The 17,091-nt window shown below is 46.0% G+C and overlaps 1 protein-coding gene across 1 annotated transcript in view; it reads left to right on the forward strand.

The window, feature by feature from the left end:
* Nucleotides 1-16,694, forward strand: part of EVC (EvC ciliary complex subunit 1) — a 609,121-nt gene extending 592,427 nt beyond the window's left edge. Inside the window, exons 19-21 of the mRNA XM_086964104.1 lie at nt 3,357-3,438; nt 8,755-8,866; nt 15,765-16,694. Of these exons, the coding sequence (XP_086820230.1) occupies nt 3,357-3,438; nt 8,755-8,866; nt 15,765-15,843 (273 nt within the window). The 3' untranslated portion in view covers nt 15,844-16,694. The remainder of the gene's footprint in view (nt 1-3,356; nt 3,439-8,754; nt 8,867-15,764) is intronic.
* Nucleotides 16,695-17,091: the final 397 nt, after the last annotated feature.

Genomic DNA, 17,091 nt, shown 5'->3' on the forward strand with positions numbered 1-17,091 from the left:
CAACCCGAACACCACCCTCAGAGGCACCCTGATCTACCGACCCCCTGGACCACGCACACAATTCAGCGAGGACATCGCCGACTTCGTCAGCCCGCATGCCCTCCCCTCCGCTGACTACATCCTCCTGGGGGACCTCAACTTCCACCTGGAGAACAACAACGACCGCAACACCACCACCCTGCTGGACAACCTCGCTAACCTGGGACTCAAGCAACTGGTGTCCACCCCCACCCACCTCGCCGGACACACACTCGACGCAGTCTTCTCTTCCAGCACAGACATCGACTTCAGCCACGCCACAGAGCTTCAATGGACGGACCACAGCTGCGTCCACTTCACCTTCAAGAGAACGACGACCCACCACCACCAGCAACAGGCCGCCCGCAGAAGCTGGAACAAGATCACAGAAGACCAGCTCGCCACCTCCCTGAGCCAGCACCCTCCTGCCAGCTCAGCGAACCCCAGCCAGCCCGCCGACAACCTCACGAAGTGGATCAGCATCTGCGCGGACGAGCTCGCCCCGCTGAGGACCCCGCCCAGCAGACCCGGAAGCAAGAAAGCCCCGTGGTTCACCGAACTCAAGAGCTCCAAGAAGAACTGCTGAGCCCTCGAGAAAGTCTGGAGAAGGGAACCTACACCGGACAACAGGACCTCCTTCAAACTTGCCACCCGGAAGCACCACCAGCTGATCCGCGCCGCCAAGAAAACAGCATTCAAGGAACGGTTGGACAACAACGCACACAACTGCAAGGAACTCTTCAACATCGTGAAAGAGCTTTCCAACCCCAGCGCAGGAAACAACGACATCCCCCCATCGCAAGACCTCTGCAAATCCCTCGCTTCATACTTCCACAACAAGATCGCGGACATACACAACAGCTTCAACAACCAACCAACGCACACCATGACCGAACAGCCACCCCCCACCACCACCCTCCACGCCTGGACCCCGATCAGCACCGAAGACACCATCCGCATGATGAACTCCATCCACTCCGGATCACCGACCGACCCCTGCCCTCACCACGTCTTCAACAAGGCCGACGCTGTCATCGCACCCCACCTGCGAGACATTATCAACACATCATTCGACACCGCCACCTTCCCTGAGAGCTGGAAACACGCCGAACTCAGCGCCCTACTCAAGAAACCAACAGCGGACCCCACCGAACTCAAGAACTACCGCCCCATCTCGCTCCTCCCGTTTCCTGCCAAAGTCATCGAGAAGACCGTCAACAAGCAGATGGCCGCCTTCCTCGAGACGAACGGATCCCTCGACCCCTCACAGTCCGGCTTCCGAGCCAATCACAGCACCGAGACCGCCCTCATTGCCGCCACCGATGACATCCGAGCCCTGATGGACAATGGAGAAACAGCGGCCCTCATCCTCCTAGACCTCTCCGCGGCATTCGACACGGTCTGCCACCGCACCCTAGTACAGCGCCTCAGCAACATCGGAATCCAGGACAAGGCGCTGGAATGGATCATCTCCTTCCTCGACGGAAGAACACAGAGAGTCCGCCTACCACCGTACAAGTCAGAGGCCTCCGAAGTCATCTGCGGCGTCCCTCAAGGATCATCTCTGAGCCCCACCCTCTTCAACGTCTACATGAGCCCCCTCACGGCCATCGTACGCAAACACAACCTCAGCATAATCTCCTACGCCGACGACACCCAGCTGATCCTCTCCCTGACCAACGACCCCGCCTCCGCCAGAGCCAACCTGCACGAAGGGATGAAAGAGGTAGCCGAGTGGATGACGACCAGCCGCCTGAAACTGAACTCTGACAAGACGGAGGTCCTCATCCTGGGCTCTTCCCCCTCCGCCTGGGACGACTCCTGGTGGCCTCCCGCCCTGGGCACCGCACCCAAACCGACAGACCATGCACGCAACCTGGGCTTCATCCTGGACTCCTCCCTCTCCATGACCAGGCAAGTCAACAAGGTCTCCTCGGCGTGCTTCAACATCCTACGCATGCTACGGAAGATCTTCCGGTGGATCCCCACCGAGACCAGGAAGACCGTCACCCAGGCCCTCGTCACCAGCCGACTGGACTACGGCAACGCCCTCTACGCTGGTACCACCGCCAAGCTCCAGAAGAGACTCCAGCGGATCCAGAACGCCTCAGCCAGACTCATCCTCGACATCCCACGAACCAGCCACATCACCGGACATCTGAGAGACCTTCACTGGCTCCCCGTCAACAAAAGAATCACCTTCCGCCTCCTCACCCACGCACACAAAGCCCTACACGACCAAGGCCCGAGCTACCTCAACAACCGCGTCAACTTCTACGCTCCCAAACGCCACCTCCGATCAGCCAACCACGCCCTCGCCGCCGTCCCCCGCATCCGAAGAGCGACTACAGGAGGAAGGTCCTTCTCCCACCTGGCCGCCAAGACCTGGAACTCCCTCCCTCCCGACCTGCGCCTGACCCAAGACCACCTCTCCTTCAGGAAGAAGCTGAAGACCTGGCTGTTCGAGCAGTAGCGGCACCCCCCCCCCCACCCCCCCAGCGCCTTGAGACCCTACGGGTATGTAGCGCGCTCTATAAGTGTCACTGATTGATTGATTGATTGATTGATCATTAAGTCCAGGAGAGCTTACCTCATATGTTTTTAAAACACTCCTAGCTGTGCTCTTCAGCTGGAGTGGAGACCCCCTGTACGGTGAGTTCTATGGCTACCCTTCGTAGCTTAAAAAATGTTTTTAAAAAAAGACTTAGACATGTCGATGCTTTTAAAAAATAAAACTTTATTACATTTTATGATAATTACTTTATTTAAACATTGCATTGAATTAATGAATTATTAATTATATTATAATTATTGGTCATTTTTTGAAAGACAATACATGTCCTTTTTATATGTTGATATAATAACCCTTTCATAAAGCCAAGAGGCCCACCTTTTATATTTTGGTGTTCTGATCCTTTGACAAAATCAGGAGGTCTGCCTTATTTAAAATGACACCAAGATCCTTCACTCAACCCCAGCTGTTAATTGCTTGTGTGCAGCTGGGGGAGTTACGTGCTGAGCCTGGCCTGCAGCCAACTCCATGGCCATACACACCATAGTGTTGCCTGACCACCAGGGGATGGACAAAGATCCTGGCTGCAGGACAGGCCCTGTGGCCAACCGCACGCGCGAGCACGGCTGAAGGTGAGATTTATAATGCTTTGAGTGGTTTTCAGTGGTTTTGTTTGCTTAAAATGGTATGTTCTAACTGACATTTGTATGTCTGCATGGAGTATCTCTATAACATGCTGTACAGGTTTTCATGAATCCGTGTCACAGAGGAGGGGAAAACATATTATTGCTTTTTACAAACACTTTACCCTTATTTTTTAATCTAGGAAGCTGAGCAGAAGTTCATTGCTGATCTGGGTGTAATGGCAAAGGTCTGCTTCACTGAAGGCAAGCAGTCTATCAACCAAGGCAAGTATTCATGCTCATAATGCGATTTAAAAATCGTTATGTTGACATATTTAATAATGTGTTCGCGATTAACTCTTAGGCCAGCAGTGACTCCACACAGGAAAATAGCATAATATGTTATACACCCGATGTCAAAAAAATTTGCAAACTTCAAGCCCAGGCAATGCCACCTGCTGTGTTAAACCTGAATCTGCTTTATGTCGTTTTATGCCCATATCCTTTTTAAACACAAGAGTGAGGTAAAGAGCTGCTTCTCTGCAAAGACGGTTCCGCTCTCTGTTTCTGGTTTCACTGACCTGACGGGAGCACTCACACTTCAATTTCAGTCAGTCTTATCTTCAAAACAGACAATACTTCTAGGAGTAAGCATGCTTACCCAGGTCATCGATTCACAAGGTTTTCTCCATGAGTAACCATGGTGTACTCCTGTAAAGTTACGAATGAGTAAGTCATTCTTGAACCTGCAGTAATGCGTAACTTTTCAAAGAAAACGTTCTTTGAGTCAGGCCTGGAAGATTAAGAGTAATTTATACTTAAGACAGTATAACTATAGACAGAAGATATTTGTGAACTGAGTGTAATATGAGCATTTGGGTGTATAATAGATGTTCTCATGCATGTATTTAAATACTTTGGCCCTCATTATGATAGCGAGCGGACCGCCACTGACAGGCTGTCGGCGGCAGTCTGCCCGCCATCAAGGCCATTAGTCTGACCGCTGCACTACAATGCAACCGGTCGGACCGTCAACACACTCTCTTTCACTTAAATTGTTCAGTATCTAAGCACAAGGAGACCTATGTTAACCATTCATGTCACAAACAGCAACATTTTAGGATTCTTGTTAATTCATGTTAGCACACTCCGGTTAATTGCTAATCATACGCAGTCAATCAAAAGGTCTATATTTGCCTGCTATTCAAGTGCAGTGGAAGTGTGAAACAGGGACATGATGAAGCACCCATGCTTTAGGTGGTTGGTTTTGGGTGCGTGATGCTTTGTCTTTTCACCGACGCTGCTGAGTGTTAACAACACTTCATTGTACTTTCCTTTCAGTTTTCACTTTCTTCTTTGCCTGAGTCTAAACATTGTGTGTAATCAATTACGCAGTGGTAATACCTTCAATGTAGGGCAGTAACACTTAATTAGAACACTGAGATCTCTTTTGAAAATTGTTGGGAGAGGGAATTGTGGTTTCTATCAACCATCTTCTTCCCATTCCAAAGTCATTCGGATTCTCCCTGTTTAATTGCAAATAATCCATCTTCAGTTGGTGGAATATTCCAACAACTTTATAGACCCTATGAAAAGGGTTATGCTAGTCATAGAAGTCATTCTTCATCTGCTCTTGTCTGCAGCTGGGGTCGCTAACTGGAGGAGACCCTTGGGAGCGGGCCTTAACGCTCTACTATAGCTGGCTAAATCCAGGCACCCTACAGCGATATCGTTCTGCTCGCCTTAACTTAGTGGCAAATGTGCAAAAAAAATGTTGTGGTTGTAAAATCTATGATTCGTAAAGTCACAGGCTTTGCAATCACAAAATGGCAATTTGCAATGCACTGAAGATACTTTGCTAGTTGGAAATGGCTTTACAACAGTTTTTTGGGGGGGAAGTGGGAGTGAAATGGACATCCTTCTGAAATGGGCATCCGTCTCATTCCTACTTTCATCGCCATGTATCAGTGGTCGCCAACCATTGATCACAAACTATCTCCTTAAAGGTGTTGGTAGACATTTGAAAGGTGTATGTTGCCCCCCAAGTACACCAGTATGTTTCTCAGTACCATTCACAGATTGCCAGCTGTTGTTTAGTTGCAGCCCTTATTCCTTTAAGGGGGCATGGACATTGTTGGAACTGGCCCTTCTTGCAGGGTCATCCCCAAACTTTTTGCTTCTACCTCCCTTATTTTTCCTGACCCGTGGCTGTTGGCAATAGGACTCTGCGCACTTTACCACTGGTGATCAGTGCTAAAGTCCATATGCTCTCTGTGTAAATTATGATGATTGGATATACATTATTGGCATATTTGTATCACCACGAAGTCCCTAGTAAAGTGCACTGGGTGTGCCAGGGCTGGTGATGACAAATGCTACTAGTGGACCTGCAGCACTGATTGTGCCAACCACATGAGTAGCCCTAAAATGGTGTCTCAGGCCTGCCACTGCAGTGCCTGTATGCAGTTTAGAAACTGCCATGTCCTCCTGGTCAGTGTCCCAACTGATCAGACCTAACCCTTCCCTTTTTGTGCACATCAGTCACCCCTATGGAAGGCCCAAGGTACCCCCCTGGGCAGGGTGCAGTGTATGTGAAAGGTAGAGCATGTAATGTAATGTATGTGTTCTTGTAAAGCGCACTGCTGCCCTGAGGCGTCGTGGCGCTGTAGACCGCTGGGGAACCCATCCTGGCTATCTCTGTGAGATGGTCCCTACTGGGTATCTCCAAGGTGAAACCAGGCATCCCCGGCAAATGTGGGGGGCCGTTGTAGAGATGAGGCAAGCTAATGCCCAGAGTTGCCGAGTGTGATCCCTGGTTAGAGTAGGCACCGAGGCGAGAATTATCGAGTCTGCTGACCATGGTCCACGACCCTGCCGTGTCGGGAATTGAACCCTGGTCCCGGGCCGTTCTCTGCTTCTGGGTCTGCCGCCTCTAACCAGTGAGCCACACCACTCTACTGGTACTCTAATGTACTGGTGCAGGTGACATGCTCGGTTAGTGAATTACAGCCATTTTCGTTTTTCACTATTGTAAGGCTATCTTGCTCCATAGATTAACATGGGGGATGCTGGCTACAGTGGCTTCTAGCATTTCTTCCCATAGGAACAAGATAGGACATAAGTATCTAGTATCCCTGAACTCAGATTTTAATAACACATCTTTTAGGAAAGGTTGTTTTTAAATCCTGTATTTGAGAACAGCACTTTTAGAAAGTTGCTGTTCTCTTGTCTGACCCTTCTGTGTGCCTTGGCCTGTTTGTGTATTGACTGTCTGGTTTGAATGTGACAGGGGCTGGGGATTCCCCAGGAGGCTGGCTGAATCAGCCCTAGGCTGAATGACTGCATTTTCAACCTGAGTGGTGGGAGGAGTTAGCACCTGGGCCTGAATAGGGCTGTGCCTGCCTGCCACGATGCTGGCTCCACCTCCTGCTGGGCGGCTGACGACCCTGCCCCTCACTCTGAAAGGAAAGGAGCAGCCAGGAAAACAAAGTACTCAGGAGACACCCAGAACTGGTTCAGACTGGTCTCAGGGCCCACATGCACAAAGAGAACAAAGCCTTTTAGGGGTATAAATACAGGACCCCTGACAACAGAAAATTAGATCATCCTGGTATCAAGAAGGAACCTCTGCCAAGGAGAAAGCTGAATCTGAAGAAGGAAGACTGTCCTGCTGTTGCTCTGCTGGACTGACCTGTTGCTTGGCTGCCAAGGAGAGGGGAAGGACTTTGCTGTTGTGCTGTGTCCCCTGTCTTGAAGGAATCATCTAAAGGCCTGAGAAGAGCTGGCTCCCTGTTCTGAAGTCCCAGGAACAAAAGGACTTCACCCCCAGCTTCCCTGAACTCTGCTGAGAGAGTTCTGTCCTTCTTAGAGTGTTTGATCCAGTTAGGGGCCTCTGGAAGTTGTACCTGTGCTGGAAAGCTTGAAACTAAGCTTGAGAGACTTTTGCAACTGAAAAGTGTTGCATCGCTCGCTTGCGGAGCGCATCCCCGACAGTGCGAGAAGCATCCCACCGCTACGAAGGTCGAGATCGTCGCAGCGCCTGACGTCGCTGCCAGAGCCGTCGCATCCTTCGTTTGCGGGACGTACCAGACCGGTGCGGGAAAGTCGAACATCGCTGCGAGTGTCGTCGCAGAGCCTGTCGTCGCTGGGTGAGATCGCTGCACTGCTTGCTTGCGGACCTCATCACGTCGCTGCGAGCATCGTCCCAGAACAATTGTATCGAGGAGCTGCGAGAGAGAGGATCACCGCTGGACCGCGCATCGTCGCCCCCGAGATCGTCGCAGCCCCTACGAGATCGTCGCATCGTGCCTTTGCGAGAACAAACTTTCTACGGAACCTACGCACCGGAATTCATACAAGTGGCCTTCCTCCCCATACAGACCGGAACCGCCGCAACACGACCGCTGCTGCAGCGGGGCTTTCGCATCGCCTCCCCAGGGTCTCAGGAGCAACGCATCGCTTGTTTTCCACCGCACCAGCTTCTGCTTTTGGAACTTTGTTGCAACTAAAAGGTACTGTGAGTAAACGTGACGCAACTGTGAACTTTTCACGCATCTGTGGATTAGTTTATTGCAACTTAAAGAACTTACAGTACAACCTTAAGAACTCTTTTGAAACTATATTCTTGAACTGTGTATGTTGGATTTTTGTCGTTTTGGTCTTGTGTAGTTTAGATTAAATACCTTTATTTTTCTAAACTGTTGTGGAGTCCGTTTGTGGTGTTTTCACTGTGTTACTGTGAGTGTTGGTACAAATACTTTACGCATTGCCTCTTGTTAGCCTAGACTGCTCGTGCCAATCTACCTAGAGGGCGAGCACGGGTTATCTCAGAGGGTTATCTACTTGCCCTGACTAGAAGCAAGGGTCCCTATTTGGACAGTGGTACCTACCTCTGCCAACTAGAGACCCCCAGTTCTAACAGACATCATTACAAAAAGCGATCATTCTCCTAACCAGAATGCAGGGATAGGGTTCTGCTGTCCCTTGAAGGTTTGCTGCATTCCTAGGGATTCACAAACAGAATCCTGCCTCACTGATATTAATGTAGAAGGATACTTTTGATCCTACAAATTGCCAATTTGCACTGCAAAAGATTTGTAGCCTGTCATAGCGAATATGAAGGCCATTTCAGACAGCAGTCTATGTGAAAAAACACTGACTGCTTTGTGGCACGATCTTTCACATTGGGACCCATATTTCTTATTCTTTTTATGAAATAAGCCGCCTACTGAGAGATGACTAACATCATCTATTGTATATGCATTTTCTATTGTAAAAGGTGACATTTAAACTCACCTATTACAATTTGATGATCACATTTCCGAAGTCTGCATTGTGCTTCTGCGCGCTTTGTTAAAATAATAATTGTTTCTGTTCTGTTCTAATAGCTTTCCCTGTTACTTTCAAAGAGCGAGCGCATCGCTCTAGTGCAATTTGTTTTCCCTCTGCATATCAATCCTACTTTCCTTTTAACAGCATTCCATTTAGACATGATAATTGAGTTTTGTAAGACCATTGATCACATTTGTCAACTGCTGTTAGCCTATTATATCGTTCAGTGTCAACACAGTGAATTAAAACTACATTAATATGTTCTTGCAGATAAAAATATGGAAAGAAAAAGTAAGAACTTCCAACGAAGGGAAGAAAAAGGGCCTGGAGAATTAAATGCAAGCAACCTTCGACCCCACCAGCAGACACCTCAGTTATTCAGGTAGTACATGAAAGAGATGTGCAGTGTGTGTAATTTATAATGATCGTACCAGCAGTCCTTTTAGGAGTCTGTAAAGCAAAGTCTGAATGCAAAACACGTTATGCATCTTGATAGGCCCTGCAGTTTTTGCACTGATAAGTCAAGGTTTCCCTAGATTGATCCATTAAATATTTACAAATCTAATCATGTAAATGACATTCATTTGAAATGTCTAAATCCGTCCATGGAAATCAGTATCAAGATAGCTCCTCCCTGAACTGGCAGAGAGGACGGGACTGTTGCTATTGGAGCAGGACCAGGGCTGCTTTGCATTAAAGTTGTCTGTATCTGAAGTGGAATAGCGGGTGGAAAACGATGAGCTGGGATCCGGTGCTGACCCTTGTGCATGCACTCCGTCCTTCACCTTATTGTATTCCCCAATATATTGACGTTCGCCTGTGAAGTTCATAGCAGTCTGCATTCTGGAACTCTGCATTACCCTGGCTTGTAACATCTGAGCTGAATCTCACTCCGTTCAGAGCTGCTATAACCGACCAATCTTCAGAAAAAAAGGACACTTATGCAACTTTATCAGGGAACGCATCCTAATGCGAAACTACATCGCCACCCACATTGATAACTAATCCTTCCACTGGAACCATCAAATAATGAGCTGAAATGCATTGTATTTCAATGGGATTACCACCTTTAATTACCTCATTTTATTTGAAACCTGTTGACCAGCTCCTAGTCCCAAATCTCTGAAACCGCATTTGCAATTGTACTTTTAATGTATTTAGATCAGACCAAATTTCCTTTATAACGTTACTTAATTTCAATATGTTGACTGCATTTTTACATTTTGTGCAACTTACACCTTTGTAGCTCTGAAACATCTCTGATACTCTGTAGTGTTGCGGTCAACTTCACATACTCCTTTCCATCTGGTCCGCACCATATAAGATCACAAACAATATTATCTCCAGTCACTTTTCCCTCACTCTCAGAATTCCCTTTTCTGACGTTCCTATCCATTACATGGCGAGCTAATACTTTTCCTTCCTTACATATCACTCTTATATTTGCTTGGTTGCTCTCCTAACCTTTTGAAGTGATTGTACATGCTCATCAATGCCTTTGTACTGCCTACCTGGCCTATCGAATTAATGATATGCCTTTCTCGACTGACCTTATGCTGTGAACAAAGGCTGTGAAATCCTTTCTCATAGGAACAAAGATAGACCCATTGGAGTTGGCCTGACCATGAAGAGTGACTGACTTTGCAATGGGTAGTTGTAGGAGAGTGTTCTGTATAGGATATAGGAAGCAATCAGCACTTGCCACACCTGACAAAATTCTTGACTCTCATGGTAACAACGCATGGCATTAGTTCGAAGCAATGCACATGTCGTGCACAGATCACTGCATCACGAGTTAAAGTGTTGCATTGTTATTGGCATTTCACTTCTGGTATCAGCACTGCCCTGGCACGGGTAATGTCATATACACAACAAACACTGTGCCTGCTGCCAAGGGTGCCTGTCTTTCCATGGATGGGTGTAGGTGATGTACTCACAGTAGGATATCTAAATATACCAGCTTTTCCCAGCTCGGGTATGAGTAACAATTCTCTTGAGAGACAGCAGTTTCTAGACAGGGGTAGGTGACATGTTTCAGCTAAGCATGAGGGAGCTGCTCCTTTATTTTCAGTCTTCCAGTTCACACATCCTCTCCGCCCTGGTGTATGGGGATAGGGTGCATGCCTGAGCACCAGTATCTAGGAATGCTGCTTCCGCCATGCTTAGTAATGAGGTCCCAGGGCTATCAGCAATCATATCTGCTATTCATATTCAAACCTACTTGACCCTCTGTTACTAGTTGTCTCTAACCAAAATTGGCCATCACGAAAGTTCACAACTTTAATCCCTCTGCACCACATATTCTCAACAGGGAAGAGGATGTGGCCTAACAACTAGAGCTCTCGACCTCAGCGCTGGGGAACCGGATTGAGTCTCGGCAGGGATGCTCAATATCCTGCGATTCTGGGCAAATCACGTAATCTCCCCCTGCCTAACAAAAATGAATGTGCCTGTCTGTAATGAAACTGGTGCTCATGTAAAGCATTCTGATATCTTCTGGTCTAGTTTGCGATAAATAAAACTAAAAGCAAAAAAAAACCAGTGCCTCCTATTTTACTTTTATCTCTGGGCTGAATTAAAAAAAATTCAGCCATCCAACTGTGCCTATTACACTGGCCTGTTTGGGCATCTGAATCGAAACATTGAAGTAGTGCACGTATTAGATCTCTAACCACTATTTTTCTGTATTCTGTTGCTAGTAATATTTACAGCTGACACTACAGCTTGACCGCATGCCTAAAAGCACACCTCTGGAATCTAGCTTCTTTTTCCCCTACATTTTCTCTCCTTATATCACTTACATGGAGATGACACGCAAATAATTGTCTCATTCTTCTCGTTTTATCTTCTCCATACAAATATCCCTTACTTTCTCACTGCTAAATGACACTGGATGGCTCTCTGATTCTTGTTGCTGATCATTTCTAGGACCAGCACAATTTTCCAGGCTCAAGAGTCCCTCCCCCTTTTCCCCTCATTTCTCCTAGAAACATCTTCACCATTCCATCAAGCCAAGAACTTAGGAGTTCAGACTGTCTGTTTGCTCTTTGGTATTTCTTCACTGTTCGTTCTCTTTAAGTGGCGGTTTCTCACCAAGGGCGTCGGGGCTCCGCCCCCGTTACATTGAAAAAAGTGCTCACTGCTCAAATTGCAATTAATGTAAAAAAATACCCGTGTTTTTAGGTCTTCTCTTTCAATATAATATAATCATTATATTATTACAGTGAACACAGACAGGGCACTGTCTGCCCCAGAAGCCCCACTCACCGTATTGCCTGCGCTGTGACAGTGGGCGTACTGAAGTCTGGATGTCACGTGAGGTGACTGACGCTCCTTGCAGTGTTTGCCGGTGTTCCATAATCCGCTGCCCCCCGTGAGGCAGTGCCCCCCCCCCTGTTTTGCGCATGCGCACGCATGCGCATATTACCGCTGATGACGTGGTACCACGCCCACCATCATTCCGTGACATCACCATTGCGCATGCTCTATTTGAACATGGCTCGCGTCTCGGGCAGAAAGCGCCCGCAGGGTCCTTGTGCCGACCTCTATACACAGCCCGTCCCCGTACACCACACCTGCAGGCCGGTATTGCCCCGCATTAAAGCTGGTACATATTTATTAAAAATGTACATGTTTAACACAATACATTTCTGACAGCTCTCAGCGTATCCCCAGTAAGTGTCCTCAATTCTTTAGCCGTTCCTTGCTATGTCCATCTGATCGGATGGACTTCTTCTCACACCCCTCTCCCTTTCCTTCTGTAATCAAATCTCCATCAGATAGATGGAGATTTAATTGGCATTAAATAAAATTAATTTTGAAGTGTTCCAGCCTCGTACACCGCCTCGGGCTGCTGGCGGCTCGAGGCTCTGAACGATGTTGGCACAAGGACCCCGCGGCCGCTCTCTGCCCTTCTCCGCCCGTGACGTAGGGGGGCAGCCACTCACGGGGATACAATGATTCTCAGAACACCGGCTGAGAACCTCACAGCCCTGAAGGCTGTGATGTCATCAGCTCGGCAAAGACTGAGCTTCAAGGCCCAGTCTCCACCCCCTGAAGGCGTGAAGGTAGAGTTAGCCTCGGACGTTTTAACTCCAAGCCTGGGATCGCTAGCCCTCCACGTCAATAAGGGAGTGGAGACTGTCACCCAGCCCTTTTCCAACTCATTACAGGGCGTGGTGGGACCCACCCTGTGACGAGTTGGGAAAGGGGAGTGGCAGGCGGGAAGCAGAGGATTCGAGTCTGCGCAGACTCGACATCACACTGCTTCCCGCGTTGTGTGTGTCTGCACTCTGTGGAGTTACTCTCTGGAAGAAGCAAAGGAAGCCATTTACACCGTTATCAACTCCAGCACGAGATAGACGGGCACGGACTGCAGAGATGACTCTGACTCGAGTCCCGAGACAGTCCAGCTCCAGGCAGTAGAAGTAGGTCGTCAGGAGTGAGTGAGTTGACCAGGCAGCGCAGGTAAGGCCCAAGCGGGCATTAATTAAAATAAATTGTCGATCCTGGCCTGCACCCTGCCCTGAAACAAATATGCAGTTTCTGGCCCTCAGATTTTCCACAGTGATAGCACGTAACTTAATGAATGGGGATAGAGGCATGGGGAGGGACAAGAGTGATAAATGCAGCAGCAGGTTAAAGGCTACGGCGTGCGCGGGCAGCTGCAGGTGAAAGCAAGGACAAAGAATGGAAAAGAAGATTGGACGGGGGTGCTTTAATTTATTAATCATTCATGGGCTAAAAACGGACTGATGTGTGAAGGGTTACAGTGGCAGACAAAAGAGCGGAAAAAAATGAAGTCACTGAAATATTTGATTCATTCAGTGTGTGGGCGCTTAATGTGTGAGATTGCTTTACATACTGATGTTAAAGCTGTGAATAAATACGTTTTCAAAAGTGCAATGGTGGGCGCTAAATGTGGGCCACTATTATTTTAGTACCGGTTCTATTTTCTTTCCAAGTCCAACACTGTGTATTATTATTTGAGACTATAAATGTTTTTTTTTTACTCACAGATTTGTAGTAAACTCCTTCCTCATAATTACAAAAAAATGGGTGCAACCACACTCATGGTATGCTGCTAAGGCCATTATCGGAAGCTAGTTTCAAATGTTCCTCTTTCCTGGAACCAAAGACAGCATCTCGGAGCTGGCTGTATATATGCCTCACTTTAAGAATAATCGTAGCAGCATTGCATGAATTATCTTGCAATTTCTGAAAGTTTTTCTTTTTGTTTTGTGATCTGCCGTGTACTCTCCAAAAACGTTTTGCACATTTTTTGTACTTTTTTGTTTAACACCCAACAAAAAGTAGCATAATTCCAGCCACTTCTTTGTATACAGTTATATGCATAGTTTATTTAGAAAGCAGCAGAAAACAATAATGTACAAGTTGTAGGAATATAAGTATACCCCATGTCACCAGTGACAGTGTTGTAAACCTCCGCTTTCATTTAACAACTAATGCATTCAAGAGTGTAGTATGCTACTGAAATACCAGATTACTGTAGTTTGTAAATAAAAGCCCATGATCTGAGCACTGTGTTTTTGGTGACATATAGTTTCATGGTAGCCCTAATTAGGCATCTATATAACCACATGCACTTTACTATTCACAGTCAAAAAGGAGTTGAGGGTTGGTCTAGGCTAATTATTAATTTGCTTAGGCCAACCCTCACCTCGTTTTTGACTGTGAAGATTAAAGTGCATGTGTTCTCAAATTTGCTTGAAAATACACTATTTGCCCACTCATTTTTCAAAAATTTCTCATGGGGAGAACCCCCGAGCCCTCCATAGGTCATTCGGGCTTGCTTGCTACCCTCTCTCGCCGCGGTGTGCTCCACCACTAATTTTACGCCTCACCAGTTTCAAATGTCACAAGCCGCCACTGCTCTTTACCCCATTTCTATAACAACTTTTAACCTGTTGCAATTATGTTCCTCCCATTGAATATGCCCAGATTTAGTTGCTTTTTTGATCACCCGGTTTTGGAGCTTTATGGTGGGTGAGTCTCATTAACTGAGTTTCACGCCCAGTAATTTCATGGCAAATTGGACTACACATGTTTACTGCCAGTGTCCGCCTTTTAAGCTAAGGCCATCGCAACCCAGCTAGGGTAAGGAGCACTGGGCTCATGACACATGCACATGTGTGAACACGCGTGTGTGCACTTGTTCATGCTGCATGTGAGAGACTACAGTGGTGCATAGCCTGAGAGCTGCACATACGTAACCTGCCTGTGGCAGTTCTAAACTGCAAATTAGACCTGTCAAAATAGACCTTTTGACAGGCCTAAACCTTCCTTTTGAATATTAATAAATCACCCATATGTAGGCCCTAGTTCCCATAAAGACAGGGTTCAGATATTTAAAAGCAGGGCATGTAAAAAAGAATGTTGACTATGCTCTTAAAGCAAAATATCCTCCTAAAATGATTTTTACCTAAACAAGGCTGACTCCTGCCATAGGGCATCATAGGGCTTCGCTGTTACATTCATTAAATGCCAAATTTGGATTCGTAGCAGCTAGAAAATACTTCTTACATTCTTTTGAATTGTAAATTAAATTCCTCTTTAATGGTGGGGTTTGATATTAAATTAATATGTTCAGACATGCCCTGTAAATCCAGAGGTTGTGTCTGTGCCTGTCTCATGATGCATAATGTAGAGCTGAATTTGAATATTTTATTATGTCATGAATATTCTAGAGTACGTCCAAAGCAATTACAATGTCCTAGCTTTTAATACCCAACAGGTGTATATTTACTGTGAGGGTTGTAACAGCTTACACTCATTCTATTTCTACTCAATGTATAGGTTCAGATCGTGATATCGTGGAAAACCTGGAAAAATGATGCAAATGATAGTGGTTCTTTTATTTCTGTTGTGCCAGACACGTAATAGAACTGCTGTGTTCTTCACTACAAAAAGATAGTCCTTCTGCTATGTTTTCACTTGAAGCTTCGCTCTGGAGGATATTACCCTACACTCACAGTACACTACATCTAAAATATTATCTAGTTGGCCCTTCTGAGAAGCCCACAAATATGTGCAGGTCACCCGAAATTTGAGGTTATTACTCACTGTAAATATTTTAATATCAGTTGATTTTTCTGTCTGGTTTGCATGTGCATAACTAAGTCTGTCAAAATCTAGATTAACTGACTTTGCCAATCAGAATGTGGGATGCTCAAGCCTGCTTTCCTAGTATTCATCAGTTGCGTTTGCAATCTTCCGTGTACCTGTTGGTAACATGTTGCTTTTTGTTTTCCTTTCTCTAGGAATGAAGAACAGAGTTTGCATGAAACTGAACAAGCAAAGAAGCCAACTAAACTGTTCAAGAAAAGAGACAGCCTTTAATAATCAGCATTTTATTTTGCGATGATCTCCATATCTGCATAATTTAGCAACAATCTGCATATATGCATAGTTACCTTGAGGCACAATGGGGGGGCCTTATACTCTGATCAAAGGATATTACATTGTGAAGCAGAACAATGAAAGTGGGTGGAGGCCCTTGAACAGAGGAACCCAAGTAGGGGAATATTAACTATGCAATTTTTGGAACATAAACCAACAAGGCTGGAACCCTTTCTTGACGTGATAAAAACGCCCAGAGACAGAGTAATTTTCCTAACGATGAGATATGGAACCCTGCCTCTGAATCATTTTACCAAAGGTTGGAAAGCCTCAAGGTCATTGAATGGTGGATGCCCATGCTGTCCGTGTAAAATAGAATCCCTTGCTCACTTTGTTTGGCTGTAAAAGCTACAAGCGAGCAAGGCAGAAATGGCTTAAACCGGTTTGTAGGGAGCTTGGAACGAGAGACTTTCGGGTTGCTCTACGTATTATTACAACCAATACGCTTCCGCTTTTCATGGTTTGTGGTGTGGCAACGTACCTCTCAAGTGCTTGGATAACCCGTATAAGAATGTTTAAACTCATTACTTCTAAGGCCGTATGATTATGATTGTTAACTATAACCTATTTTAAGTGTCTGATACTTATATTGTCATGTATTTTTGAGCTGTCTCATGTTTTAATGTATTCAGGTTTTTATTATGAGCATAATGTAATGTATTTTAATGCCAATTTTTTTATGATTAATGTACTTTTATGATATGACAATATCGAATAAAGTATCAATCATCATTGTCATAGAAAAAATAATGTAATTAGACTTAGAAGTCAGATAAATATAATATAGGGTATTTGAGTTTGTTTATTGTGCACTTTATTTTAGAGTGAAATATATGCACTAAACGATATGGAAGGATAACGTAATCAACGAATCACTGTTGATGTAGAGTGGTGGTGGCAGCTTATGGTTTACAGCGTTGTGAAGTTATTTAAGTGTTGCAGTCTTGTGGTATTGATTGAGAGGTATCTGGTGCAGTTCAACACGCGTGCTTCCTACTGCACCACCCTGGATCATGTTTCCTATTCTATGGAGTTTGCACCACTGTGTCAGTTATATGTGCTCACCTATGGACAAATTCAGACAGGCTAGATTCCTTTTGGAATAAACACAATAGGCGTTTAAATGAGGGTTGCCGACGGAATCATTACCGCCTGTAGAAGAAGCTAGCAGAAGGTTCTCACTTCTCA

This window comes from Lissotriton vulgaris, chromosome 3_2 (assembly GCF_964263255.1).
Source record: "Lissotriton vulgaris chromosome 3_2, aLisVul1.2, whole genome shotgun sequence".
Lineage (NCBI taxonomy): Eukaryota > Metazoa > Chordata > Amphibia > Caudata > Salamandridae > Lissotriton > Lissotriton vulgaris.